General features: G+C 40.3%; 1 protein-coding gene across 3 annotated transcripts in view; it reads right to left on the reverse strand.

Moving 5' to 3' along the window:
• Window positions 1-2786: 2786 nt before the first annotated feature.
• LOC144770342 (histo-blood group ABO system transferase-like) overlaps window positions 2787-12701 on the reverse strand; it is a 652215-nt gene continuing 642300 nt past the window's right edge. For all 3 annotated transcript variants that reach the window (XM_078654796.1, XM_078654794.1, XM_078654795.1), the window contains one exon: window positions 2787-4869. In XM_078654796.1, the coding sequence (XP_078510922.1) occupies window positions 4188-4869 (682 nt within the window). In that variant the 3' untranslated portion in view covers window positions 2787-4187. The remainder of the gene's footprint in view (window positions 4870-12701) is intronic.

The following is a 12701-nucleotide window of genomic DNA, read 5'->3' on the forward strand; positions in this document are numbered from 1 at the left end:
AACCTAGGGGGTCAGGATACGTCTACCGTGCCCCCTTCTACCCATTATGAGCATTATTTGCCCTCCATCTTGTATCTCAAATCTACCGAAACACAAAATGGAGGACTCCCGTAACGCTGCCGGTTCGCGTACCGGGGCGCGCACCGGGAAGCGCTCGCTCAAAAAAAGTGGGAAAGTAATTCACAGAAAAACCACTGGAGACACTTTCACCAAATATAGATTAGCTCATACTACATACCAATCCCTACCATTTTCACAAATTTGATTGGAATTCCATTTAGCCATTTAGCCTGTAGACCTCTCTAAATACCCTGAGGTAAATTACTTCACAAAACACATCTGAAGTGTTGGAATTGACAACCAATTAAAATGTTACTTTCATTTTCTACTTTTTTTACCTGACATTTGATTGGTTATGTACCTGAATATATATAAAGAAAGAGAGAGAAACACAGCCATTTTGACTACTACTTCCTGAACCACATTGCAAAATCATTTTCACTGACAACTTAAACTTGTTTTTAAAAGGTAAGATGTTATTTTATAAATTTGAAAACATTTTCAGATAGTTATATACTATCCCTCTGTAACAGTTAGACATTGAGAAAGGCTTGTTTATTATAATTATGGATTGATTTAGGTTTCTGTGGTATAATTATGAATTTACTTAGGCTTTTTCACAGGCACTTTTTAATAGTACTACTTCACGCCTGAAAAGTACCTGTCTGAACTTAAACCCAACAGTGCCCTATCTCTACTGATATATTTATTTTTTATGCAAATTTCAGCACAAAAATGGAAGGAGAACAGAACGTTTCCTTTGAAATTGTCCTAGAGATTAACAATGAGGAAATCATTGAACCCATTGACTTGGAATTCATGGATGAATCACGGGACCATGAACTTCTACAATGTGTAGAATCTGTGGATTTCTTACTTCATTATCAGGACGGTCAAATGTGGGAAGTTATGTTCAGTCAAAAAGAAGACATATCAGACAGTCAAATGTTAGACGTTCTATTAAATTTTGAAAAAGAATCAGAAAAATAAATGTATATTTAATAATCAAAAATTGTTTGAGTCTTTAATCATTTTTATATGTAATTCATAAACTAGTACCAAATTGATTATAATGTAAAGTCAGACTTATAGTATACTGTGCACAATCACAAAAATAAATTTATATTTAATAATCATAAATACTGCTACTTAAATAAAAAAAACAAAAAAAAACAACAAAAAGAACAATCAATAAACATACAATATTTCAAAATATCATAGTCTATCATTCTTTTTTCCTTACAGTACGCTCCCCAGACCGCTTCACGGTGCGCGTACCGGGAGCTCCCCACGCAAAAAAAAATGTTGTTTTTTTTTGCCCCGCGGGGCCCTTTAAAAGCCTCCACATCAAACCTAGGGGGTCAGGGAGGATCTACTATGCCCCCTTATGGTCATTTCCCCCTTTGTTTTGGCCTCCTCTTGTCTCTCGATCCTACCGAGAGACAAGATGGCGGCCGCTCCGGACTGTTTAGAATGTTGACAGACACCGGTGAGCCAATCAGCTTCGCTTCGCGAAGTTCCGTTACGCGCCAGGTACGCGAACCGGGGCGCTGCCCAGAGCGCGCTTACAGATATATATATTTTTTTGAAAGTTAATTTCTCAAAATCCACTGGAGCACATATATTGAGACCTAGCAAAGGCACATCGGGCTACCAGTCCCTACAATTTTGCCAAGTTTCGTGAAAATCCATTCAGCCGTTCGAGCTAAAAGTGAGGCCAACCGCCCTATGGAAAATTGCATGGGAAAAACACGTTTTGGGACCCCCCTTTTTTCTCGGCCCCCCCTTGACGAACCCCCCCCCCCAAATTTTCAGGGGCTGCTCAGAAACAAAATGTGCCATTTTCCTGAACATTTCAGCCAATTCCGTCCTCAAACGCCAAAGTTATTCGACATAGAATTTTCAAAAATCCCATAGAGGAAAAAATCCTAACTATATATACCTACTGGCGACCGCCAGTAGGTAATATATATATCCACACATATATATATATATATATATATATATACTTTATACTAACCTGAAAAATGCTTACATTATCTGTGAAAAGGCACGCATTGTAACATTTTGCAGACTAAAGACAAGCATCATAAAGACTTATGCATGTGAAGAATGCGTGGTAATGCTATTGTGTGCTAACGGCTGTGTTGTAAAGGATGTTATCCCAAGTTAGCATACCTTGTCAACGGTACTGCCAAATTAAACCATTTCTTGTGATACCTTGATCCAGGTAAAGATGTCAATGTTTGCGAGCATTTATTTTGTATTCTGGATGTGTAAATGTACTTTTATATGTATACTTGTCCAAACTCGAACATGCAGTATATGTTCTTGATCAAAAATCCAAAGCTGGCCCAAAGTCTCACAAATGGGGCAATTATATTACGATTGTGATTGCACTAAATGCACTTCCCCAACTGCCAAGTAGCTGCTTTTTTGTATATACATCATTTTACATTTTCAATACCCAAGCATTTGTATGTCTATCAATGCCCAAGCATTTATCCACCCACTGATACCCCACACTTGCTTCTTGACCTATACAATCACACCGATTCACCTTCCTGTTAATTAGTCATTGCAAGCACTTAAAACCACATAACCAGCTTTTCATCCATGTATGCACCCATGCAGTCATCAACCCACTCAAGCATCCATCCTCTATATACATGTCACCATGTATAAAATGGTGTGCAGTTGTTACATCATGGGACACTACATCACAGGAAAGTGAACCAGGAGTTTTATTCAAAGGTAGGATTTCAGCATATACTTTGCAGAACTTTACATAAGAGATAAGTTACTTTTTTAATGGTTAAATGTGACTCAACCATAATTATATACATTCTTGTACATATAATGTGATACACACCTATATTTTTAAGGGTATTTAATAAACATATTAATATTAATTCATATTTAATGTAATTTAGGCAATTAAGAACAAATAATTTACAGTGAATGCAAAATAAGTGAGTAATCAAATAAAATGCATACAAGCTATAATGTTTTACATTTTAAAGTATTTATAGAGGTAGTGAAGACATTTTGAGGCTCAGAGCTGGGTATTGTTTAGGGGTAGTAAACAGTTTGTAGGACAAAGGGATAGGCATTGCCTCTGTTAGTAATGAGTTTTTAGGGTCCAGGATTGGGTAGTGTATATGGATAGAAAGGGTTTTTAGGGATTGGGGATAGGTAGTGCTTAACAGAAGTAATGTCTCTATTAGGGCTCAAAGGTGGATAGTTTAAGAAAATGAAAAAAGATTACTAAACTATGACTAAACTACTATAAAATGAAAACATAATTTAATTAATTAGAAATATTTTTCATTTTTTAATTAACTTTCAATTTAAATACATATAAGACAACCTTACCTATGAAGTAAAGTACTTGTGATGTAAAGTACTGCAAGGTAAAGGTACTTTAGATGTACTGATGCAATGTATTAACTAACAATGTGATGACATGAAATGCAACAACTGACATCTACCTGCTGCTTGACTGAATGTATATCTGGAGTATGTAATGAATGGTGCTGCTGGCTAAAATATGTGCTGTTGACTTAAAACGATGGACTGAGATGTAGCTCAAGTATTTACCAGTGGCTGAAATTAATTCAAGCATCTTACCCCTCACTTGTTTACTTCAGGCTAAAATACGACAGTCTAATTGTATTTGCCACAGTTTTACTTCTTTAGCCTTGCCTTAAACGTACCTATCAGAACTTAAATTGTATGTCTAGGTGCTTCATCATTAACCCTCCAAGTGTAAATCCCTGATTTGACTAAAAGCACATTCTGTATTTTGGCAAATGTTTAAAGTTTGATGAGGTTTTCGTAAATGGGGCCAATGTTATCGCAAAACACATACATTCCCTATGAACTATACCATCTCCAGTTTAACTGCAGATGCATACATTCCTATGTCCTAGGTATGAGTTCCTTATGCAGGATATTATCCTAGAAAGCGTGGGTGAAGAGCTCGGCATTCTGTTACTTAAAAATACATTATGGCATTTTTTTCTTGGACCTTCATGCAGACAGAAATGTTTGATTGCTGATTCAATCACTTTACAAATCTTACTTCCTGAGTAAGATCAGAGCTTTGGTGCAAAGCAAAATGTAAGTTAAAGAAGCCATTTTGATAATTTCTTATCACCATGAATAATTTTTATACTTTGTATTTCTGATGTCCGAGTAATGGTAGAGCTCCAGATATATTCTGGAGAAAGAATTTTTGTAGGTTTATGGTGGAGTAGATACTTATTCAAATGGCTCTCATCATGATAAACTGCAATTATGCCATTGGAATCATCTATTTTAATGGCTTCGTCACAACTTTTGGTCAGTCTGTAAATTTCCTGCAGTTTGCCTGCAAATAAATTAGCTTGGTAATAGAAATCTCCTTCATTGCTTGGGATATAGGCCTGGGACGTTGGGCGCGGCTCATAAGTGAAGTCACTACGACCGGATTTGTAGTATCCAGGATGTAACGTGGCAACAAGGTCACTCAAAATTTCCACACCCACATTATCGTGGAACACAATGTCAACATCGGCACACACTAAATACTGCACATCGATGTTCTTCGACTTGATGTCCAGGTGCAAAATTTCCATTCTCTTCATGAAAATTCTTGCCTTGGAATCATATGATAAAGTTTTGTAAACCTTGCACTCTCGATCATTAAGAAACGTGGTGCACTTGACTTTGTCTGGTTGATCTGTGTAAACGTAGTATATCACCTTGTGCCCCATCATGAAGAACTTATCAGCAGATTCCAAGAAGGGTTTTAGAAGTGTCCAATAGCTGAGGACAAAAAAGAAGTAACAACATTAGACAATGAAAAGTAATTACTTAATTTTTAGGCCAAGACTTATTGTTTCCCATACATTACATATACTTAAAGTGGATTTTCATTTAGCCACTTGCTCATGACTGGATGTTTTGTATATATTACTTACTGGCTCCTGATTCAATGGCTTTCATCCCTATTCATACATTTACCTCGATGAGGATCATTTCAGTCTCTGGCATCAGACTTTCTTTGCAGTGCCTGAGAGGGACTGATTTCTCTCTATGTTTCTCTCTGCCTCTCCCTGCTCCTCATCACCTGCTCCTGAACAGGAGTTATTAAAATAAACAAAACTGTATTTGAAGATGGTGGCTGCACGTGCATCCAAGGAGGCCACCTGTAAATGGCATTTATATCTGTCACTACCGATGTGTATGCAAAGCCAATATATGTTACTCTCATGAGTTTATGGCGTTGTTAATGCTTATTTACATCTTTTTATGGCTTTTTATTGCCAAAGGTCACCAGTTGAATTCACAATACAAGTGTAATGCTTCATAGAATTTCTAAGAGATTATGATTCTCTAAAACAGATGTCTATAAATTCTTACTTGGTAACACAGGCAAATAACTCATAGTTTGCAATTCAAACCACTTACACAGCCTTTGAACAGAAATGGTGTAAATAGTATCAAATTCGTAATTGAGGATTTATAGATTTGGATGAAAAATCTAGTCTTGTTAGAAACTGGGTTATTGGTTAACTGGGGTATGAGCCATGGTCAAGCAACAGCCACGACCCCTTGCAGGAGTTCTAACTTTACTACTCCTAAACTGAGAAAAATCCTAACTTTAGGACTTTCGGTATTCACAGAAGGCACTTAGGAGACCTAAAGTTAGGAGTCCTAACTTTACTACTCCTGAACGGAGAAAAATCCTAACTTTAAGACTTTCAGTATTCACAGAAGGCATGTAAGAGTCCTAAAGTTAGGACTCCTAACTTCTGTGAATACGAAAATGAGTAAGTGCCTTCTGTGAATATCAAAATGGTAGTACGTTTAGGATTTTGTCTTAAGTTAGTTCTATGAATCGGGCCAGGTGGGTCCAGATGCGGGTTCAAGATGAAGGAAGCCTTTTACATCCCTGTTGTTCTTAACAGGAGGCCAGTAATCTAGTCCTCGTGAGTCACTCTGGAGGTCGCGAGTCAGTTGAAGATCCAGTCCTTATCCACAGGCAGAAGGCAACACAGTAGCAGAACAAACATGACAGTAATCCAGGTAGGTCAGCAGTCGTGTAGAGCAGCAGCCCAGAAGAAAGACATTCCTTCCAAAAGCACAGCAGGCTTTCCAGACAGGGTATCCACAGGACCAGAAGTCTAAAGAGTTGGTGTCTGAGATCCTACTGCTATACCCTGGTGCCCTGGTTCTGAAAGGTGGGAGAAACTTCTAGACAGTGGCTTTTCAGTGCATTGAATCTCCTGCATCCCCTAGCTGGCCAAAGGGACAATACACGGTTGTTAGGCCCTGTGTGTAAAGGCAGAGCACAGGCTATTCAGTTGTAAGTGGAGCTGTGCTAAGCTCTGCCCCCCCATCCTGCAGCAGATGGCCCATTCAGGCACACCTAATCCCTCTATTATGTGACTGTCTAGGAGTAACTCAGAACGTTTAACTGTCAGTTATACTCAATCTCTTGACCCAAGTCAGGCTACAGGCACAAAGGGGCTAAGGGCAGAAAAATGTCAACTTTATAAAATTGGCATTTTTAAAATTGTGATAAAAAACTCAACTGTACCATTACATAGGGTTCTTTGGCACAATTCCAAAGACACCAAACATGAAGCAGTTACCATCACCCAATTGGAAATACGTTTATTAAATGTAATAAGGAATCCCCAATGTTATCCTATTGGGAGGGGTAGGCCTCACAGTAGTGGAAAACCAATTTAGGAGTCTTTCACTACCAGGGCTTGTAAAACTTAAAAGTATATGTCCACCTTTTCATTACACTGCACCCTGCGCTATGGGCTGCCTAGTGCCTACCTTAGGGGTAAATTAAAAGGGAATTTAAGGCTAGGCAAAGAGGTTTAAATGTCAAGACAACATGGCAGTTTTAAACTGCGGGCTGCAATGGCAGGCCTTAGACATGTATTAAAATGCTACTTAAGTGGATGGCACAATTAATGCTGCAAGCCCACTAGCAGCAGTTGATTTACAGGCCCTTAGTATATGGTATATTTCTCTACGAGGGACTGAAAAGTAAATAATTCTAATTGGGTGTAAGTCAATTGAACCATGGTTAAATGTGAGAACACAAGCACTCTAGGGTCAGGTCCAACAAGTATCCTGAAATTGAGTCCGATTATTTTTTGACATGAATCACAGATTTTCCGACAACGTACTCTTGCCACAATCATAAGAAAACAGGTCTAGATCATTGATGAATTTATTTAATAAATTATTACCTCATTTCCCAATAACACTTTGGACACTTGTTAATATCCTACCATAGTATTGTTTCTATAGTAATGCTAGAATTAGTCTTGTCTGTCTTTACTGTTTGTTAAATAACACTTTAACATGGTGTCCTCGGATGAATGAACAAGGTTGTGATCAAAGCATCTTTGCCAAAACGTGTGGACTGTGTTTGCTAACTGCTGAAAAGATGAAAATTAATAAACTTCAACCAGTACATGTGAGCAGTTGGTGTGCTGTTTATATGTTTGATGGCTTATTGATGTACTGATTTGTGCTAATTAGAGATGAGGTGAAGTCTCTACTGGGCAGGGCATTACTCCATTGTGGGCTTGTGACTGCCTCACCTCATCCATTTTTTATATATATATATTAGTTCTAGAAAGGAATAACATCATTAGTCATCAATACTTTAGTTGTAACCACTCTCCTATAGGTGCAATATCAGCATATTGTAACAATTAGTTGGCACATTTTGTGACCTAATAATTTATAACATAAACTATAACTGGTTTTCACGGCCTTGAGCAGAGGTCTAAAGAATTGTGGTACAGCTGTGTTAGAGTATGATTGGGACAAGAGGAAGAATCCCTTGCTCCCTCCCTTGAAGGGGTAAGGACTTCATACTTATGACAATTGAAAACGTACTTTGCTGCTCCTGCATATTGTCATATAGCTACTGTATATCTTTATAATGCGTTAAGTTAGCATAGGCTCATTACATGTTTAAACGCCATTTTTTCCTTTTGCTGCTTCTGCACACGACACTTAATTGTTGATTTAGCCTTCAACCTAGTAGTTCGTTGTGGTTTACATGAGAATAATATGTTATTACTCTGATATCAGCTTTGCTTAATAAACTATGTCTGTACAGAGAGTGCTGAAGCTTCAGGAATAACACGATACAGAATTGTTATGAGGTCTGATCTTCGCTCCTTCATAGACATAACATAAGTGCAGATTCTGCCAACTTTGGGCTTTAGGCGGGTTTTATATTGCTTTGCTTGAAGCACACACACACACTTGATGCTGTTCGCATGCAGAGAGAGCTGGTGTATGCTGATGTGATCTCTTCATTCTAGGATCCTGAGGTATGGGCCCGCCCTGCTAAAAACCCAAAGAGACCTTCTTAGCTATTAATATAATATGTGTGTTAGGGAGGGTGAGAAATAAGTGTTGTTAACCATTATTCATTACAGCATGTTAACATGCTGTCACCATTTGCTTTCTATGGACTAGTAACTATGCTGATAACTTTGCTTCTGATAATATGTCTCCTTGTATTATCTAAGATACTGCGCCTGAGAAGACGGCATTAGTAAATAAATATTTCAAATGTGCACGTGTCCTCATTTACTCCACGTTCTGGTTTGAAATGATTGTATAACTAAAGAGTGCTCATGTGTTTCACGTAACCTGAGGTATTGTAAGCTCATGTTCTGGTTTGTCTAAACATTGGGAGTTTGTTATGACCAATGAGACACTGTAGCTAGCTCGGTAAGGGCTTTGTTGGACACTAAGGTGAGTTTTGGGTCACCCTAATTCGCTGAGGTTCCAATCCTCTGTGCACAGTTCTGTGGGAGAACAGAAACCCTGCTACAATATCAAAAAGAGAAGCTGTGTAGAGGATCTGCTTTCTTTAGCTCAGACCATAAATCCAACATTCCAGAGCATTGCATTGAAAGTTCAGAAGGACAGCCTCTGGAACCTGTGATTTCGTGCCACAGAGTGTGACCCGTGATTAGCAGCACTCTGCAAGGCTGAGGTCAGTGCACCAGCTCACTTGTTTGCAATGCACCCTTTATTTACAAGGGTGATGTTTACATGACGCAAATGTGCCTCCACCCATGAATTGCCATATACCTGCAGAACTGCCACAAAGATGTCCATGTGAAGTCTTTTGAATTTAAAACATAAAATTATGAATTGAGTGCACCCAATGGCAACAGGTCATATCCAGATGATGTGACTTGAGTTGTTGCAATGCACCCTTTCCTTAGTTACATCTTCCCTGCTGCTCAGCCAGCCAGGATGAATGCTGGAGTGCTTGGTGGTGTAGTAGAATGCTGGAGTGCTTGGTGATGTAATGGAATTCCTGAGTGTCTGGTGAGGTGTAGAGTGTCAGTTGGAGTGTGCTGGCTGAGGAGCAAGGGGGTTACTCCTGATGGGGCTGTAAACTATGGGCTATCCGCTCTTTACCTAACTACTTATCTGAAATGTACCACCTTAATTACCTGTAACTAAGTGTCAATAAATCTTATTCATGTAACCCACTCTACGGCTACCTGGACTTCCTTCTGTTACAACAACAGACAATACCGTTTTGCTATAATTTATGAATGTCATTACATGATGAAAACATCTAGAACTATGTGCACTCAAAACATAATTTCATACACAGATATCCAAGCTTCAACGTAAAATGACATCACAATTTTCGTAGGAAACATTTTTCATTCCATTAGCCTTCATATACGACAATGTTCCCGCAAGTAACATTTATAATTCTTTTTTAATTCATTAGATCCCACGCATTATTCTGGGTTCACAAGTTCCTGGATTCCCTGTCAGGAGCTGTAGCTTTAAGTCATCTTTAGAAGGTTTCTGAGTTCTTTGAGTGTTTAGTTTATCTTGGTTACCTCTTACAAGCGTTTAGTTTAAATATTACAAATCTCGCTAGAGTAACACATCACGACTTGTAAATAGGAATAGAAGGTTTTTGCATTGCACTGTGAATGATTCACACCCTTTAAAAATGGCTGACAATCAGCGCTGCTGGAAAGAAGGGGGAACCTGGCGGATCCCCTATTCACCAGCTATTATTCAGCTGGATCAGGCATCCGTCTGGCCCCAGCAAAATATTCTGAATAGGTCCTGGTGTAATTTGCCAGCATGGGACTTAATTCAGCTGCCCCTGCGCCTTTTCCTGCTCGAAGCAGCAACTTCCAGGCAGTGAGGGGGCTTTTTTAGTTACTCTCCAAGCTCGGGCCCAAAACTAAGAATGAATGTAAATGGGCATTAACCCTCCTTTATTTCGATAAGAGTCCTGGCTGGAGGCTGCCTGTTTTGGAGCTATCTGCAGCCTTACACCTAGACACCGATACAGTGGAAAAACAAAGGCACACAACTGAGACACTTTAGTACTTAAGAGATTTGGAGGAAGGTTTTTAACTTTGTGTAACCCCTATGTGTAAGAGAAGTGCATGCACTGTATGAATGTCAGATTAATCAGAACGTATGAGTATTTACATGAATAACAATTTAAATGGCACTATCTGATTTATTTTATTTAATACTTTTATTGCGCTAATCATCCCACTGTAGGGTGTCATAGTGCTTTACATCACACACACACACACACACACACACACACAACACATTGACAATAAATCATACAAGTGTGCAGTGTAATCAATGTACAGGATGTTCCATAAAACAAAGAGGGTTTCAATGTGTAGGAGTTTAACACTGTTTTACTGGTAGGGATTATATGCTGAGATTACATGGCTGGGAGAAGCACAAATTCAGGATTTAAAACGTAACGCAGTGCTTGGTGTTGTCCTTTATTACTACCACAAGAAAACCTTTTAAGGAGTCAATAACAGATTTTGAAAAATCAGTAAGATTTTAACACTTGTCCTGCAATTTGCATTCAGTTTCTTGATGTCTGTTGATAGCTTCCTATTCTAAATTAAGGATTGCAATTTATGACCAGCAATAATACAAGGATCTCTTTGTCAAAGGCAGTGACCCATTTACACATCTACATAGCATAATAATCTGTCATCTGCATGTTACAATGTGATTGGCAGGAGACACCAACTCTCTATGTTACTTTCTGACTCAAAACTCTGACTAGACAAAACAGATCTCTCCAGCAAGTGCCTTAACCACCGGAGTTATCTTACCATTATTGTTATTACGTGAGATTTACGTGCACAGAAAGCTCTCTGCACAGGTGCTTGAGCCCCATAATATATTTCTAAAATGCTGCTCTGCAACCAATTAAGCCAGAACAGATTAACTGTCACGCTTCTCCTTGGAGCCTATTTCTTTAGGACTGAGTTATTTGAAAAAAATATATAAGTTGCCTGACTGCTTTTCATGACTCTGCCCCTTGTGACTTGACCAAAGTTTTCTTCCCCACCATGACCATCAATTGCTGGGTTCCCAGAGTAAAGTTTTACCAGTTCCACCACTGGCCGTTATGGTTTTGATCCTTTTCCACCCACAAGTGCCTACGCCTTGAGGTTCACTGTTATATATGTGTACGTCAACTTTCAGTTGGTTTCTAATGATTGTTGGATGCCAACTCGACTCCAAAAACATGTACCCGGGTGGACTGAGGGTACGGTTTCCACCCAAGAAAACAGACTAATTACTTTTCTGGCACACACTAACTCCCGTTTGCTCAGATGATCTGGCCTCTCGAACATGTAAATCAGTCGGATTTGTTGGACACACTTCTGGGATTCCAGTCCTGCTTTTCGCGCAAGCCGGACAAACCGCAGCAGCAGCAGATGCAGAGCGTAGCAGGGAGACGCTGAAGAAGTTCTCCGCTCCGCGCCACAAATGCCTGAACCGCCCTTCCCTGAACTGAACTGCCCCAGCTGTTTACACGCGGCTTCCTCCGCTGCTGGTTCCCCAATAGCCTTGAGTTGGGTCCCAAAAGCAGAGGGAGCACTTCAACGCGGCACGCGATACAGGCAAAGGCATCAGCGGGCAGCGCGAAACTCCTCGCCCGCATCAGGTCGAGCAAGTTGAGGACCTAAGGAGCGGCGGGGGTGGTGCAGCAGGTGGCGAGTGAGTAAGCGTCTCCCCCGCTCCCCTGCTCCTGCTCCCGCTCCCGTTATCAGCCCCGTTATCAGCCCCTACCCAGCCTCTATCCCGGTCGAAATTGCAACTGCAATTGAATTGTAACCCGCCATCAACACCACCACCCTCGCTGTGGGAGGAGGCCTGCGCCCAGGAGGCAGCTGGGGGAGCAAGCTGTGAGCTACAGGGAGGGAGCTCATTGCGGCGTGGTGTAGGGCAGGGCACAGGTGGAGGCTGTTGTGGTCAGCATTTTGCGAACAGCGCTGACCCAGAAAATCGCCGGGACCGCCTGGACCTCTGCAGCCGCGACAACCGCTACAGACACCTCTGGTCCTTTAGCCCTTTAGCCCCTTAGCCAGCCAGCCGCCCCTGTCACCTCAGTTATCATCACTGACTCCCTCACCGCCCGCCGCTGACGCCGTAGGGAGAGTGACTGCGGCCGAAGCTTGACCCAAGAAGGACAAGATTCACCTAGCTGTGGCACTACAGTGTGAAAACTATAACCCCTGCATTCCTGCACTCCTCTTTTGTTCGACTATTGCTACATCACTGTCTTGCCG

Source organism: Lissotriton helveticus, chromosome 7, assembly GCF_964261635.1.
Source record: "Lissotriton helveticus chromosome 7, aLisHel1.1, whole genome shotgun sequence".
Lineage (NCBI taxonomy): Eukaryota > Metazoa > Chordata > Amphibia > Caudata > Salamandridae > Lissotriton > Lissotriton helveticus.